Here is an 18,672-nt window from a genome sequence, read left to right on the forward strand (position 1 = left end):
ACTTTTTCCAAGTCAAGTTGTTGTCCTTTCAGTCTTAGTTGTGGAGGGCGCAGCTCAACTCCAGTTGCTGTTGTTAGTTGCACGGGGTGCAGCCCACCATCCCTTGCGGGAGTCTTGGAGTCGAGGAGCCGAACCAGCAACCTTGTGGTTGAGAGGACGCGCTCCAACCAACTGAGCCATCCGGCCACCTGGGAGCTGAGCGGCAGCTCATTGACTTCATTCTAGTTGCGGAGGTTGCAGCTCGCTGGCCCATGTGGGAATCGAACCAGCAGCCCTGTTGCCCAGAGCTCACGCTCTAACCAACTGAGCCATCTGTCTGCCCTGGTTCTTTAAATCTTTAGTCTATTCACCACCCCAGAAATCAAACCAGCCATATTTATAGTTTCTCCCACTGCGTTAGTTTTAATTCTAACCTGGCATATTTATGGTTTCTCCCACTGCATTAACTTTATTTTTAACTAAAGAAACCAGCATTGAGTCACCTTGAGTCCATAGATCCAAGGGGAACACTGTTGAAATGCTTTGCACTGGCCTACAAGCCCATCTGCTCTGCATTAGCTGGTCTTCCTCTGTTTATTATTGCTGGTGTTAAATCTCCTCCAATTCTTGTGTGAAAAATTCGGACACACAATAAACTCTTTATCACATTTTCAAAATCTTGGCCTATTCTGGGAAGTTTACACCTTTTTCTTGTTGCCATTGTTTTCATGTAGATTCGGATTTCTGAAAAAGGCATATGGCGCTCTTTACTGAAAACACGTATGTGTAAGCTGGATGCAGACAAACATCGTCAAATAATGAAAATGAGATGTCAGAGGAATTAGAAGCGTGCTGTGTGGGCTCTGTGTCCTCCACCAAGGCTCAAGCTAGTGGTCAGAACCCTGGGCTGGTCAGTCCCTCTGTCTCTCCTATGGAGGTAGAAATTGAATAATACCAAGAAAATAACAACCACGTCAATGTTTGGGTATAGAATAAAAAGCACACATCACTCTGTCAAAATAAGTATATCTAATAACAGTATTGGTTACCGTTCATTGAGTATTATTTGTGGGCCAAGCTTCGCTAAGCGTTATTTTATGTAAACCTCACAGCAAGCCTGCGAGCTAGGTATAGAATCGGGGGGATTCTTTCAGTCACAAGTGACAGAAAAGTCACCGGAAACTGATTTATAATGTAAAGGAATTTTTATTGGGTATGTCCAATAATAATCCAGATTTAGTGAGAATTGATTCAGCAGCTCTAAAAGATGTCTGCAAAGACTGAGATTGTCTCCTTCTCTTTTCTGCCTTCTTATTGGCTTTCTCTCTGGGCTTCATGCAGTCAGCCCAGAATTGCCAGGCTTTCCGATGGTGGTAAATGGCTGCAGCTGTTCCAGACCTCACATCTTTATACCATATCACTCAAGAGAAAGAGAGCAAGCCCTGGAATTCACACTCTCTCATTGGTCCCAAGTGAGTCACGTGTCTCTCCCTGAAAAGGTCACTGTAGTGGGGGAGCGGAGAAGAGGAGGTAAGAAAAGTCGATTGCATTAAACCTTTGGGGTGGGGGAATGGCCCATACCCAGGAACAAGTGGTGGGGCCAATCCCACCAAAGCCCCAGGCTGTGAAATTGGGAGAGGTAGTTTCTCAAAGGAAAATAAGGATGAGGTTGATCAGAAAAGGGAAAATGAATGTTGGGGACACGCTCAGCAAATGTCCATTCTAGTATTCACGTATTCATTAAAAAAAATTGTCGAATGGAGTTTAGAGGCTTGTGCTACATCAGGGATTAAAAACAAAAAAATTCCTATGGCAGCTGCTGTTATTGTCTCCACCACATGGCCCCTTGACCCCCCTGCAACTGTGGTAGACAGTTCCCATTCATGGGGACTGTGCCACTCTCTGCTTCTCCACACAAAGACTTTTTCTGGTACTGTGGAAGCTTGCTCAGCCAATGCACAAGGCTGCCTGGATGTGCCAGAGGTTGAATGCCCTCAGGGCAACCTGCAGCCAACAGAGGCCAGGGTGAATAGTAAACACCCCAGTTTCTCTATCTCTATGTAGGAAATTTCTGAGACTACTTTGACAGGGCTTTTCAAAAGATCTCCAAAGGGCTAAGCCCACAGCAGAAATGAGCTGATTAATGCATTGTTTATCAGTTTTACTCCCTTCTTTCACTCTCTTCCCCAACTCCCTCTCTTGCACCCCTCAGGATTACCTCCCAAATGAACAACCATCACCAAAGCCTCTTTCCCAGGATCTGCTCTCAGTGGAACCCAAAGTCAGACCACTTCATGGGCTTACATTCTGATGGCAGAGGGAGACAGACAGTAAACAAAATAAATGAGCAAACCTGATAATGTTAGATGGAGATCGACGTTATGAAGAAATAGAAAGTGGGTGAGAGGATAGAGTTTCAGGGAGGGTCTGGGGCTGCTATTTTATACCGGGGTCCAGGAAGGCCTGAGGAAAAGGTGACATGTGAGTCAAGACCTGAAGAAGGTACATCAGTCAGGCCAAGCTGTGCTATGCTAAGTTAACAACTAAACCCCAGGTCATAGTGGCTTAGAGGCTCGTTTCCCACCGGAACTATATGTCCCTTACAGGTTAGCAGGGTACTTTGCTCCAAACATCTTCTTTTAGTAGTCAGCAGAGAAAACACTGCTGGTTGTCACGGAAGACAGAAAAAGAATTATTGAAGTTCTCCCACCATCAAGTAAAAGTTCATCCCTAAGCTATTCAGTTCTACTCATAACTCACGTCCAAAACTAGTCACGTGGCTCCACCTACCACAGAAGATGAAGGAAGTACAATTTACCAAGTGTCTGGGTGGTAGAGAGCTGAAAATAGTTTAGGAACAGACCTAATAACACCATAATCCTTTCTGATCACCAAATATTCAGAAAAAATAGACTCACCTTCTCCCAAGAAGACAAAAAAGTCAATCATGGCATCAAACTCTAAGTCCATCGGAGATGATTTCTCTCTGTATCAGGTTTGTTATGGTTTCTCTTGATTAAGAGACCTATGAGATAAAAAGACAAGTTGTCTGAACCCACCACGCAATACATAATGTACAGCTTTTGATAAAAATTACAAGGCACACTAAAAGGTAACATACACCATTTGAAGATAGACAGTAAGCATCAGAACCAGACTCAGATATGGCAGGGATGTTAGCATTATCAGACCAGGAATTTAAATTAACTATGATTAATATGCTAAGGACTCGAATGAAAAAAGTAGACCACAATTACAAACGGGTAATGTAAGCAGAGAGATAGAAATTCTGAGGAAAAAATGCTAGAGATCAAAAATATTGTAACAAAAATGAAGAATGCCTTTGAAAGACTCATTAGCAGATTGGACATAACTGAAGAAAGACTCTGCAACCTTGAGGATATGTCAATAGAAACTTCCAAAACTGAAAAGGTGAAAAGAAAAAAGACTGAGGTAAAAAAAAAAGAAAAGGAACAACCTATATACCTCCCAAGCAACTGTGGGACAACTACAAAATGTGTAATATACACATAATGGGAATACCAGAAGTAGAAGAGAGAGAAGACATGTTTAAAGCAATAACGACTGAGAATTTCCCCCCAAATTATCAAATTAATAATAGTCAAACACTAAAGCTCAGAGATCACTAAGCAGGATGAATGCAAAAACAAACAAAAACCTACAGCCAGTCATATCATAAATTGCAGAAAATCAAAGATAAAGAAACAGATGAATCCACTGTCATGGTTGGAGACTTCACCATACCTCTATCAGAAATAGGCAGATCCAGCAGACAGAAAGTCAGTAAGGACGCAGTGGATTTGCACCAAGAGGCTAAGAGGGCACAGCAGGGCAAATGGAACAAGCACTGCTCGGGAGCGATTCTGAAACCCTGAGCAAGGGCCTTCCACACTGGAGGTACAGAATGTTCCATGCCTAGGCCCACGTCTGCTCTCTGGGAGGGGCTCCCCAAATATTGTTTATTGGGCCCTTGGCCCTGTGCTCTGGAAGATTCTTCTTCCTCCATTATCCTCCTTGGCAATATCTAAATTAGGGATTGGAAAATATGCCCTCCCTGGGGGCTGCATGGGGATACAAACCCTATGCAACTCTCAGAGTCTCTCCTTCAACCGGAGTTCCAGGAATCTACCCTCAAGGTATCCTTCCAAAGCACATAACAACACATACACAAGGTCATTAATTGCAGCCTTGTTTGTAACAGCCAAAGACTGCAAACAACTCACGTGTTCATCAGCAGAGGTCTGGCTGCATAAATTACATTCATACAATGAAATTCTGATGCAGCTGTAATAAGAATATGGGAGTTCTCTGTGAACTGCATTAAGTGAGATACAGAACAATGACTATAGTATGCCAACTTTTGTATAAGGAAAGGGGAAAATAAATATATTTGCTTATTTTTGCCAAAAGAAACACTGAAAAATGGCACAGAGATCAGAGAGACAGAGTGGGACTTCTCTCAGGATACCTTTTAATATCGTTTTGACTTTGAAGTACATAAATGCTTTGCATACTCAAAAATTAAGTTAAATCAATAAGGAAAAACAATGCAACCCCCAAAACTGAAGGTGGAGCTCTGAGGATTCAGTGGCCATCAGATGCTGTGTGCAAGAAAGAGAGGGGTACAGACAAGAAACTGGGGAGATGACATGACTTTGACTGATGTGGGGGTGACAATGGGAGAAGAAGGTTTGGGGGGACGATCAGGATTCCGCCCTGGACATGCTAAGTTCGAGATGCCAATTCGACATCCACGTGAAGAAGTTAAACAAGCAATTGGGTGAGTCTGGGGAAGAGGTCTGGCTGCAAACAGAAACATGAATGTCATTGGCATGTAGCTGGTGTTTGAAGCCATGAGACAGGATGAGATCACCGAGGGGATGTAGAAAAGAAAGAGGAGGTGTGTGGGGGGGTGGGAGATGAGGGTAAGGGGGACCAAATATATGGTGATGGAAGGAGAACTGACTCTGGGTGGTGAACACACAATGGGATTTATAGATGATGTAATACAGAATTGGACACCTGAAATCTATGTAATTTTACTAACAATTGTCACCCCAATAAATTAAAAAAAAAAGAAAAAGAAGAAAGAGGAAAGGTTTGGAGCCTAAACCTTAGTTGCCAGTGGTCAGGAAAGTGAGGATGCAGCAGCTAGTGAGGCAGGATGAGGAGTCAGGAGCCAGGAACCCTGGAAGCCAACGAGGGGAGGGTTTCTCAGAGGAGGAAGTGACCCCCTGTGCAAGTCAGATAGAGACCTACAGTGACCACTGGCCTGGGGAGAGCAGGGGAGAACGGTCCTGGCCAGAGATGTTTTAAGGCGGAATGGAAGCAAATATACTGGGGATAGTGAGTATAGTAATGTCTTTTCAAGGAGTTCTTAAGAGGAGGTGAGAAATGGAGTAACAGGTGAAGGGGGACGTGGAGTCCAGAGAACATTATGTTTTAAGGTAGGAGTCATACAGCGTTTGTATGCTGATGGTCATGATCTAGAAGAGAGGGAAAAACCGGTGATGGTGAGAGAGGATTATTATATAATTTATAAGATGAGGGAATGACACTTTGCGAGGCAGTTAGTGGGGACTGGAACAGTGATTTGCAAGGTCACTGGGAAGGATGTGACCCTACCTCCAACCCCACTGTGTTCTGTAGGGAGCACAGCAGGGCGCTGGCTCTGTCCATAAATGGCCACAGACCTGTGAGTGGCTTCTGCCTCCGAGGGACAATAAAAGCAAAACCGCCTCCATTAATCAGGGCACAGGATTAGATATGAATGGCTGAAGCCTTGCCAACAACTTCAGGCCTGACAGCTGACCAGGAAAATCAGGAGACTCTCAAGCACAAACATGCCTCTGACAACTTCCATGAAGCCTATCTGAAAGGGTGGTCACATAGCTCACATGCACAGACGTCAAGCTCAAGGTCAGAAGACAGAGGATCCCTCAGACCCAGCACTTCTGGAAACCAGAGCTATAAAAACCAGAGAGTGTGCTGGCCCGTGGCTGAGGAAACATGTCTCCCCTGTCTTGCTCACAGCTATGGGATGTGTCCATTGGCCGACTGTGGTACAGAATTTGTGAAAATGGACAGTTTCCCTGCCTATACCCACACCCCTTCACAACGTGACTTTGCAACTCCTCCCTTTGAGAAGTGGAGGCTGTGTTCTCAATGCTTGAATCTGGCCTGGACTTGTGACTTGCTTCAACCAAAACAATGTTGAATCAATACAGTGTGGGACCTGAGGCTAGGTCCCAAGGAGCCATGCATGCTCTTACTTAGCCCACTGGGCTGCCCTGTAAACCAGTTCATGCTAGTCTGCTGGCCTCGGGCACCACACAGAGCAGACCGGTCATCCTGGCCCCTGGCCCCTGGCCCAGCTGATCTCAGCTGACGCAGCAGTTAACTCCACTTGTACGAGTGAGCCCAGCTGAGTTCTGAAGAACCACACGGCAGATCCCAGCCCAAATGGCCCACCCACAGAGTTAGGGGCTATTTTAAGCAGCAAACATTAACTTATACATCCAACTCGGTCCACAGGTGACCAAGTAGAATTCAGTCACTGTTGTTTATAACCTATTTTTGGTGAAAAATTATTCAGGAAGGCTTTAAAGATCAATTTTTGGCACAAGAGAGTATGTGGGCTGAGGCCAGGTATGGGAATGAAAAGCTAAGTCCCAAGGAAAGGACCAGCAAAGGTGGCGGTGTACTTAAGTAACCTTCAAGAAAAATAATGGTAAAAAGATGCTCTTCCCTTGGTGGAACAGTAGCCCTCAAAGGAGTCAGCTGTGTGTTACAGGGAGACCCTGTGGTCATCCACAGCCTAGAAGCTCCCCACTTTTTAGCACAATACGATGGATACACCAGCAACACTAGGTCCAGACTGTCTGGATGACTGAGATTCCACCTTGAGGCAGATGTTAGATAATACCCAGATACTGAATATTGTATTTGCTAGAATATATATAAAGTGTGTGAAACCCTCTGTACAGTTCCCATCTCTAGGTGTCCAGAAATTTCTCTCTCACTAAGTTTAAAAATAATCAAAGTACGGCCTACTCTAGAGAGAGACGGCATCCCTACGTTGGCAGAATCCTGAAACACATACCATGAAGTACTTCTTGTTTCATACTTCTTTTAACTTGGTCATGCTAATTTTTAACATAAAAAAAATCTTTCCAAATGCTCATCTTAACAAATAGTGCATTGTATTTGCCCAGATAGACATAAATTAACTATTTTGAAATAGATTTCAACATAGAAAAAAAGCACAATAAGCAAATTTTATACAGTAAATAAACTTTATTTATCTGTTTTTCCAAGATGACATTGCCGACAGTCACGGATTTGCATACAATAGTTATGTATTGACTATTTACAATTTACAGTAGTATTTTTTCCTCTGAAAAATATAAGTACAAAAGCTAAGTAAACAATGAGGTACTGCTGTTTGGATTTATCATATGTCATAGCTTAAAGAACTAGTCTTTAGTAAATATTCAACAAATCAATCTGGATAAAAGAGTGAATTAAGTGATCTAATTTATCAGAAAAAATCCACTAAGTTTCACCTCAAAATGTATTGCACAAGTCTTTTTTTTTTTTTTAAATCACTCTAAAAATAAATAGAAAAGGCAAGCAGTTCTTTAAAAAGAGGGACAAAAAGAATGGAAGAAAGGAATATTAAGTGAGTCCATAAATCAGATTAAGTTATTCAAAAAATTTTAAACAACATAAAATTCTTTCCAACCAAAAAAAAGAAAAGGAAAAAAAGGAGAAGAAAAAAGGAAAAACTATCACCGTTTCTCCACTGATACAACCTATTTTAAAGGCAGTCTGCAGTATATCTGTGGGCCCATGTCAGGTTTTTCTTGGTCTTTTGGCTACATGAGGGGCCCTGAATAACAGCTTCTTTCTCAAAGAGCAGCAAATGTGCAGTTTTCCAAGCTTGCCGAAGATAAATTACTCTCATTTCTTCAAGATGAAGATCGGAGCCATGACTGGAAAAGAAAAGGGAAAAGAAGATAAAGAGAAAAAAACAACAACATTTGAAGCCACCTTTTTAAAGGATGTGTTGTTTCAAGTTAAAATAAAATTATATTCTATGGGCTGGGGAATTGAAGTAGAAATATTTTAAGTATTAAATCCGAAAGGAATCTTTAAAACATCAATGTCCTTGGAATGAGCTGACCTAGAGCCAGCCACTCCGGAAAGAAGTGTTTTTAAGTGACCCTGGAACTGCACCCTTCAACACGTACTGGCTTTAAGTCTGGACTGAAAGCTACCAGATCATAATTAGAGAAAGCCAGGAGCGAACATGCTCCCTTGGCAGAATTTCTCCAGGATGCAGCTCTTCAGTCTGGCTTTAAATCGGAGAAAGTATTCTTCCCTTTCTCTAATGTGTTGATTTTTCTACATATTAAAATTCTCCAGAATGATATGCACGGCAGCAGAAAACACGCAGCATTTTGGTGTAAAAAGCTATGCCTCATCTGCAATAAACTTAATTTTAAAAAAACTTCAAATGTTATGAGAAATTATGCCAAACTTTCCTTCCTAATAAAGTTTCTCTAACTAAAATGCTAAAAGCCCGTAGTCAGGTCAAGTATGAGGTTAAAAAAAAAAACACATAAAAATAAATTACCAAATAAGATTAAGTAATAGGCAAACTTTATCTATCTATCTATCTATCTATCTATCTATCTATCTATCTATATATATATTTGACATATACATATATATATATATGATAGCTACATAGATAGATAGATAGGTACTTTTACCTATCATATATATCTACATATATATACATATATATATATGAAAGGGAAATTTTTAAAGTCTTCTTAATTTGTAAATGAACAATATAATTCTCTACTCATGATGCACTTCCAATAGTATATTATTTATAAAAATAGCTCAACAATCATGTTGGTCCTAGAAATCTAGACAAGAAAGAACTTCTGTTAAATTTAAATTCCCTTGTCAGTTATAATTTTGAAGCTTGTGTTGTTGTGGGACGAAATTCATGCATTCAGTAATGCTGTACAATGTCAATGTCATGAAAGACAAAGAAGCTGGGAGAACTTTTCTAGTTTAAAGGACAGACTAGAAAAACCTGACAACAAAATGCAATGTGCAATCTTTGAATGGCTCCCAGAACTTAAAAAATTATAGAAGACATTATTTGGAAAACTGGAAAAATGTGAATATTTACTATAAATTAGATAACAGTATTATGTTAATATTAAATTTCCTAGGATTGATAATTGCATCATGAGTATGTGGGAAAATGCACTTGTTCTTAAAGATATTTGCCAAAATACTTAGTTTATGTTTGCAAGTAACTGTCAAATGTTACAGAGGGGAAAATATATATGGAGAGAAAGAGCATGAGTGAGAGAAAGGTAAAAAATTTGGCAAAATGTTAATAATTGGTGAATATAGGTAAAGGGTATAAATAAGAGTGATTATTGTAGCATTTTTGCAAATCTTATGTTTGAAATTTTTCAAACTAAAAGTTAAGGAGACAGTCAATAGAAATGCTACACAGTATACATTTCCAGTGATTAATGACAGCATTTAAATGCAATAGTGTAACAATAAGCATGATGTAGAATTTATATTATTATTAAAAAAGGAAAATTTAAGACTTACTGGGTTTGACATGGGCTTTACATAACTAAAGATAATTCTAGGTAATCAGTAAGGCAAGTTAATTGATATATATTACAATCAAAATGAGACTCAACTGTAGGCAAGGCATAAAGGATTTTTAGTTAAAAATCTTTTGAAAATGCTGTACGTTGGCATTTTAAACCTTGATACTGTTAGCTGAATTAACAATCACAGAGAATCCTAATTATAATTAAACTCTATTAATTGTGATTCAGCTTATCTGTGGTTTGTGAAAATTCTAGCAAAAATGTACCCTAAATTTTCAAGGGGGTGCTAAATCCAGCTAATAGCATAACTAATACGTGGAGGTAATAGGAGTGTTTAAATAGTCAAGACAGTTAACTATGTTGAAACGTTTTAGATGCCTGCTCTTTGCTGCAGTAATATTTAATTAGAAATCAGCTCCATTCAATTAAAGCAGGCTGCTTAAGGGGCTCCTCAGGACAAGTGTATTATTTTGTAAAACTGCATGATCCCAGGAAGTAATAAAACTGCGCTGAATTTTTAAAGCAACTTTACTATAACAATTTTCCTTATTTTTGACTAGTCTTGACTCTAAGTAGGCTTTACAATATTTTCAATTTTGGATTGGTGAAATATCTGGATCGATGAAATATATCATTTTGCTTTTACCTAGAAAATGAGTTTTCATTTCTCTCTCACCATCTTTATTGACTGCAAAGACCATTCTTGGGAAATAAAAAATCTAGAAGGAATATGTAATACATAAAAACTCTTTTGGATTCTTTAGCAAAATTTCAAAGAGCAATTTTGAAATTTTCAAGTACTATTTAAAGAATTATAATTTCCTAAAATTGTATGACTCTTATTGGTAGTGGTGATTATTAATCTATAAAACAGAATTAACAGAAAATACCTATAATAACCCAGAGCAAAATCATATATTTATTAAGCAAAAAAAGCAAAAGAATTCCAGCGAAATGGTTAGTATCATGCAATACATTTGATTTCTACACAAAAGACACAAGACGTTATTCTTCACTCACCACATGCTAACTAAGCACAGACTGATGGTTTACTCAGAAGATACCACTGCGAGGTGAAGTATACTACAAAGCCAGGAAGAAAAAAAGCTTATTGGGTTAGTTTTCAGACGTAATATAACACATAGATGATATGTGTATATGAACTTCAAAGTATTAAACAGGTTATACTTAATTTTTCTCAAATCTCCTAAAATCGAGGAAGTATAGGCAATGTACAAGGACTGTAATATCTCCCTCCCATCCTAAGTAAACACCACATAGTTGAGATTTTATTTGCAACTTTAACTTGAAAACATTTAAACATAATTAAAGATGTACTTCACACTTTAAGTGCATATGTATATGAAAGATTAATTAGGGTGTGATTATTTGCTTTATAAAAGTATTTCTTTCATAATTCCATTAAAATCCACATTCAAATTTGATTTGATTTGCATAATCTCAATTTACCATCAAAAGCTTTTGGGGAAATGTTGAGATTATGACTACAGTATACCTACATGTCGGATTGTCATTCCTAAAATATATCATGGAATAACTCTCTTGTAATTCAACAGTACATTAGGAATGGTGTCACGAATGAGGACCCACACTGAAATTTCCATTCCAAGGGACTCAATTTCAAACACAGTTTTTTCTTGTAGCAACCTTCTTAAATAAATTTTACGTCCTGTTTTAAGATGGTCAATAATCCAAGATTATTAATTATCTTCCCGGTTTCCTATAAAACAGCATCAGCAAAAACAGGGTTGTTTATAAAACGTGAGTCTATTCTTGGATAATGTGACCAACCTCAGAAACATCATCTTATTTATTTTTTTATATTTAATGTGAAGTTAGTAAAAAGCAGCAAAATCAAAAGACAAACTAGAAAACAAAATTTGCAACACACACAACACAATAAGGTTAATATACTATTGGAAAACTTTCAAAATATATGTATATGGATGTTCCCTGTGTCTATGCTTGTAAGTATTGAAAAACTGGAAACCACCTAAGTGTCCGTGAATGAGAAACTGGTGAACTAAAATTGTAGGACATCCATACAATCATACAATCAGCCATTACAAAGAATGAGGTAGATCAATTTGTAATGAGGTGGCATAATATAAAAATATATTAAGTGAATAAAGCAAGCTGTTACATACTCTCATTTTTTACAAAAATAAAATAATTAAGTGATAAAGGAATAACAATAAATATATATGAATAAAGATTAGAAAACCTGGGGGTGGATATTCACCACCATATTAACAAGGATGACCTTGGCATGGTGGAAACAGCTGGGAGACTGAAGATCACGAAAGGCCCCTCTTTCTATGTGACATGTTTCTGAACTGTTTGCTATGTGTTTTTGGCGATGATCAGTATGTAATTCTAACAAGACCAAGAGTCAAAACCACTTTTGAGATAACAAATAGTATCTTACACGTGCAGTATTCTTCACTATGTATCAGTTTTATTAGCATTTGTTTCCTGAATCCACCTTGCATCCATCTACTGAGCCCACACAAAGGGAAAGATAAACCTCCGCTGGAATGGAAAATGCTTGCATCTAACAATGCTGAAAAGTTCTGATGATTTTATTAATTCAGAGGAGATTTTTAAAAATTACAACCAAAGGGAGAGAGGTACAAGGCTGGTTGGTCTAGCGCAAGGATTAATCAAGAACTTGACACAACATGAAGGATCAGTGTGAAAGCAAAGCAACAACAGTCAACAGAAGATCAAGTTTTTAAAAATGACTGGAGTGGATGGGGAAAGAAAATAAGCCAAACCTTTTTCATCAAAAAAGAATCATTTTTCTTTTAATGCAGTTATCAAGGAAATAGCCATCTATGTTAAACGTGTCATTAGGTTTGCTAGCACTCTAGAGATAAAAATGCATTTCTAGGAACACTTTTTAAGAGAGATTTCTATACAACAAAAGAGCCTCTCAATTGCAAGAGATGTTTAGCACCTGCTTAAAATAAACTTTCTATAATATTATATGTCAATATACCTTAACTTTCTTAATGAAATTATCCTAAATGACACATAGCACTCTCTTTTTAAAAAACATCTGACGGTGTACCTCTAAGTAGTTTTATTCAGCAAAAAACAATTAGACAAGCCAAAGATGCTTGTATTCACTCTTGCTCCTGTCTTGCTTCTGAAATATCCTGTCTACTCTGGTCACCTGAACTCCTGACACCATCACCAAATGAAGTATCAGGCACAACAAGCTAAAACCTGAGAGGACAAAAACAGCTGCTTTAGGGAAACAAAGATACGTGTAAAACTCACTGGGGAGGGGAGAGATGGTAAAGAGCGGATATATTGAAAAATACCTTACCAGCAGTCATAGAAAGCTTTTGATTGATGCCACAAAGCAAAGTGTTCAGAAGGTATTCCTCCTAGAATACTTGCCAAACAATGCAAACACTGACACGGGCTGCACACGTCAGCACAGACAGCAGCCGCGCGCTCTCGCAAGCATCCCCAGTATTTATGGACAGGGAAGCTCCGCAAGGTGCGGGTTTGCTTTGGTTTACTTATATCAGCTTTTCAGCCCCCAAAGCTAAAAATAGCAAAACACTCAAGATTGCTAATTTTAACAGAAGGGAAACTGTAGCTACACATCTACAACAAATTACAGGAACGATCCATTTGGGACGTACATTTAAAGCTAATGTGACTAAATAGCTTTTCAATGATTATTTAATAAACTCCTAAAAAGCTTTGTTTTCTATACTTTTACACATCCTTCTATTACAAAGGTATTTTATATAATGATATTGAAAAGGTATTTATGTACTTCTATTGGATATCTTATGTATCTTTCTACTGGAAAAAAGAAGTCACTGTTCTTTGCAATATTGTGTTCTAACCAGCTACAGTTCACTGGACAGGGGTATAAAATTAGCTGAAATTTCTTCAAGAGGTTTGTTCAAAGAGTAATTTTTATTGCTCATTTCATGAATGAGAGCAATCTTAAGGCAAGTGAGACCCTTGCTTCAACTTGCTCAATCACCAATGATTAATTTTCCATCAAATACAGAAACAATCATGAGTCACTCTAGCCAAGAATCTCCTTACACTGACAAAAGGTGACTCAAGTTGATTTGTAAGTCATCCTTGGGATCTTCCTCACTTCGTGTTCATTATAAGTTAGCTCATATTTCCTAAGCATTTATTTTCATTATTTGAATTATATTACTTAGGTATATCTTTTATTCATATATGCATGAATGGATGGTACCTCTTTCCCCGAAAATTAAAGGTTACACAAAGTCAGTCATATCTTCCATGTCTTCAATTTTTTCATATTCACCGTAACAAACAGAAGAGTAGGTGATTATTGACTGAACCCACTCATTAAGAAAAAGATGGGCTGGCCCGGTGGCTCAGGCGGTTGGAACTCTGTGCTCCTAACACTGAAGGCTGCCGGTTTGATTCCCGTATGGGTCAGTGGGCGCTCAACCACAAGGTTGCCAGTTCGACGCCCCCAAGGGATGGTGGGCTGCACCCCCTGCAACTAACAACAGCAACTGGAGCTGAGCTGCGCCCTCCACAACTAAGACTGAAAGGACAACAACTTGACTTGGAAAAAGTTCTGGAAGTGCACACTGTTCCCGAATAAAGTCCTGTTCCCCTTCCCCATAAAATCTTTTTTTAAAAAAAGAAAAAGATAATGATGGATGAGACTCTGCTTAAAGCAGCAGTGGAATGGGACTTTCCCTCTGAGATAAGAAAGGATTTCTTCAGGAAGGATCCTTCCATTTCATCCCTATCTCAACTGAATTCTACTTTATTCAGGAATAAAGAGTGTAATGTTTTCCGAAAATTTCTTTTCAGTTAAACTTAGAAACAAACTTTTCTGTCTGCCTTAAAAGGTTTTTACTTGATTCACTATTTACACATACCAATTCATTAGTTCCCCTCAAGGCAAACCATTCTAAGACTGCGTGTGTGTATGGGGTGAGGGAAATGTTTCCTAACACATTTGTAAAGCGGCGATTTAGGGTGAGTCGATACTGTAGAGCAAATCCTGATCAAATACTGCCCAACAGTAGGAGGAGAGTTTGCCATACTCCAACATTAAGATAATAGAGAGTCGATGGAAGAATGAACCAAGATAATAAAAGCTTATTTATATCATTTAAAAATGTTTTCTTAAACTGGGCCATGATGACAGAATCGTGTCAACAGGCTCAAACTGCACTGGAAGAGCTTGATTTTCACAAAGACACAGTGGTTTTACTCAGTGAAGAGGAAAACTTCTTCTCTGAGTGACTACATGGTTATAGAATTAGATGTTCACTAAAATTTACAGCAGCATTTGCTCTGTTCATTAAGGACATACATTACGGTGACATACTTCATCAAAAATATTTATAACCAGAAATGACTACAGAGATCTAGCAACGCTTTTTAGGCCATTAGATACTGAGGAAGAACGCTTTACAAAAAAACAAATGCTAACCAAAACAACTGCAACTGTCCCAGAAACTACACAATAGGTACCTAATGCAGTAGACAGTGGAGTATGGGGACACCGGTCAGGGATGCTGGATGACCTTAGAGGAAGCCAGGAAGCAGAGGTCAGAATGTGTCTGAGGCACTGGGATGCCTTCAGGACTGACCCTGGGCAATGGGTCAGAGAAAAGGAACTTCATAAATGGCAGCTAAGTGCTAGGGGTATGCAGCCGGGAAGGGAAGGCCTTCCATTTAGGCCAGCTCCAGATTTTGGTGGAGCCCATGGGTCAGAACCAGAACACACTGATCACTACTACAGAAAGGGAGATTTGGGCTCCATATAAGCAAGAAGCTTTCTAAGAAATACACAGTCTGTCCAGATAAGATGGGATGCTTTGGGAGGTAATTACTTATTGACCCAGTCCTCACTGGACATACTCGGAACAGGCTAACCCATCACTAAGGAGAAGACCTTGGCTTGCTTCAGCAGGGAGAGAAAACAGCGGTACTGGGATCATGAAATAGGTGAAGAAATTGGGGGCAGAGTATGGAGGGTATCGTAGGCTATGAGCAAGAAAAAAAAGGAAGCAGAAAGAGAAAGCCAGGGGCAAGATCCTCACAAGTTTCACACTCTGCTTGAATGGATCTTCTAACTGCATTACTGGTCCAGGGCAAAAAGAGTTAGGCACAGGGAATTCTGCATAATTTATGAAGTGTATGTTTGTTTCACTTCAATCACAGCTGACTTCACACAACGGTTTCTAATAATTCAGTGATCTATATTTCCCTTGTGGGGTTATGTCAAAAGTCCAAAAATGCTTGAATTCGTTCACTCATAATTGTTGTATCTGAAAATCAATTGTAGTTGAATAAAGAACTGTAACCTATAAAACATCCTGATATAATTTGGTTTTAAACAAGTATTACTGGATACACCAGAACAAATACCTTTCCGTCCTGTCCACAAACAGCCTAGGTTCTGGAAATCCCATGTAGCATATGGATGCCAACCTCATAGATGCTGTTAAATAAGACTTTCCTTTCCTTGAAGGCACCCATTCATATTTGCCCTAAGTTAAACTTTCTTAATGTAGATTCACTCTCATTTTTAGGGTATAGCCTAACAAAAATTTAAATTTTTAAATTTCTTTTACCAACTCAAAGTCTTTGTAAATGAGATGGAATGTAAATAGGTAAGATAAAGTTATCTTCTGTCTATAACCTACTTTTAAAGCTTACCATTAGCCGAGCATCTTCTCTTTCCAGAATTTTCTGAGTCTGATCATCAGGGAACTTCAGTACAGTGGTTATAACTTTTGCCATGGTCTGTAAGAAAACAAGAGACAATCACTAGTCGGCATCAGGGCAGAGAAAGTCCTGACCCATTGTGACATGTTCTGCTGGTGAGATTCTTTAGTGATCTCAAATGGAAGCCACGACCAAAGAAGTATGATGTGAAGGTATTCGTCAAGGAAATAACAGCCAACACTAGAATTCCAATTTAAGAGGACTCCTCACAATGTCTTGTAGATAGTATTTGAAGAAGATGCATTTACAATAGCATGAAGCTGCATAAAGTTCTAATGTTCTTGGCCCTTTGTCTTAGGAAGGTGAAACTTTATTATTCATTCATTTTAGAAGGCTTTTTATTTGTAGAAATCTACCTAATATGTGACGTATTGCCAAAACATATGCTGTCAATAATCAGAATGAGATATTCCCAAGTTCAGCTTTAACTAAATCACATCATATATCTCATAAACACGGGCTACTGCATGAACATGAACATGCTTAGTAGGTATTTTTTAAGACATGCAGCACATCAACCTAATAGAAATACAAATTACGTTTTAAATAAACACAAGATGTTTTGTTTGGTAGAAAACATGATGAATCAAACATTACACATGGTGGCTTGCAAAACAAGATCGTAAATTGTGCAGGATCTAAATAAATATACCGTGAGTCAGACTGTCACCCATAAGATGGTGGAAAATTCTCCTCAAAGGTTGAAATTCCCTATTTTGTATCAAGATGAGAGGTTGTGAGGGAGACAGAGAGGAAAGAAGATACCACTTATGAAATAAGTAGAACAAGTTTAGAGCTTACATACACATTCAGGTGCTAGTGTTCCCCTGAGGGTTCCTACACAGGATGGGAGGATCCCCAGAGAACTGCCGCTAACATTCTTTGTTCACAGTTACTGATTGTGTGTGTGGTGTTGGGGGGAGGGGGGAGGACGGACTAGAGAAACTCAGTGAGGAAAAGATGACATAATAGTTAACCAAGAATTCTGGAAACTCACATCATTAGAAAAAAAAAAAGTATAATTATTTCCAGGCAGGAAAGAAACTAATGTTGTTTTTTGAATTATGTGCTAGGCCTAAGCAAGGCACTTTACGTATTTCTAGTAACTTCCAATTAACAGATCAACTAATACCACAAACCCCAACACAATAGGATTTTACTTTCAGCCCCCTTCCTTCCTTTGATCTTTGCCTCTGCCTCTACCATTTCAAGATAGTTCTTGGAGAATTCCAAAGGCATTTTACAAAAACCCTCACGCTTTACTTTGTATTGCATAGATAGAACAGAATCTTTGGTGCTAAAGTCTAGAAACCAAGCACATGCGTGGCATGAAATGGCAAGAAATACAAAGTAGTAACTATTTCAGTATTCTTTTTATTAACACTCCGAAGCACTATTAAATGCTTTCTGGTATACTACTATGAAGCCTGTTTTAAGGAAACAAGAAAACTCTAAAATTCAGGGATTCACAATTACAGGGAACATTTCTTTAATTTCAACAGCTTATAAAGTTCAAAGTAATCAAAACTCCATTTATATTCACACAACCATGTCTGTCAAAAAAAAAATTGTGGCTAGTTTTCTCTTCACATTTCTAGAAAGTGTTAAATGGGAAACCCACCTGTAAATTCATCAGAGATCCAGAATTTGCAGCTGATTACTCGGCAAAGACTTAAAGCTCTTCCTTGGCTTGCCAGAAAACCCTTTAATGGAGAAGCCCAAGCTCTTTGCCATTCCTCAGGGAAAAAAATCAGACTTTCTATGCTATATACACTATCCCCAGGCCCTGAGAAGTAAGGGGAAGTTCAAATGAGCCACCTGGTTTAGAAGTGGCCTCTCTGGACAGGTTTTCTTTAGGGAGAGGCTTCAGTAAAAGTTCAGATGAGAAACACTTTCTATTGAAGACCTGAACAGGCTGGGTTTTAGTATCAATAATAGCATGGGGGATCAAAACCCAAGAAAAAGGAAGTGCAAGGACAGAAGAAAAAGAGGGGCTTACTTAACTTCACACTACACGAATGTGTGTCCTACACGTGGTCTTAAAACTCTCCTCTGCCTCATAAAACAAGGAGCACTGTGTGTGTGCACAAGCAGATGCAGAAACACAGTGGGTGACAGGCAGATCCTGTTAGACAAGGAACAGCTGCAGATAAGCATCAACTCGCAAAGGCCATAATACACTCTGCTTCATTCTAAAACCACAACCTGCTCTCTATTTCAAATTCTT

At 38.8% G+C, this 18,672-nt stretch overlaps 1 protein-coding gene across 8 annotated transcripts in view; it reads right to left on the reverse strand.

Annotated features, from left to right (window-relative positions):
• Window positions 1–7,276: 7,276 nt before the first annotated feature.
• GOLGA4 (golgin A4) overlaps window positions 7,277–18,672 on the reverse strand; it is a 97,035-nt gene continuing 85,639 nt past the window's right edge. For 5 of the 8 annotated variants that reach the window (XM_019727636.3, XM_074312614.2, XM_019727635.3 and 2 more), the window contains 3 exons: window positions 16,377–16,463; window positions 10,680–10,742; window positions 7,856–7,994 (listed from right to left, as the gene is read on the reverse strand). In XM_019727636.3, coding sequence (XP_019583195.3) covers window positions 10,713–10,742; window positions 16,377–16,463 — 117 coding nt within the window. In that variant the 3' untranslated portion in view covers window positions 7,856–7,994; window positions 10,680–10,712. Of the gene's footprint in view, window positions 7,995–10,679; window positions 10,743–16,376; window positions 16,464–17,097; window positions 17,157–18,672 lie in introns of those variants that run through there. The other 3 variants (XM_019727638.3, XM_019727633.3, XM_019727634.3) reach the window with 2 other exon arrangements.

Source organism: Rhinolophus sinicus, chromosome 5 (genome assembly GCF_057876585.1).
Source record: "Rhinolophus sinicus isolate RSI-liver-muscle chromosome 5, RSI-T2T, whole genome shotgun sequence".
Lineage (NCBI taxonomy): Eukaryota > Metazoa > Chordata > Mammalia > Chiroptera > Rhinolophidae > Rhinolophus > Rhinolophus sinicus.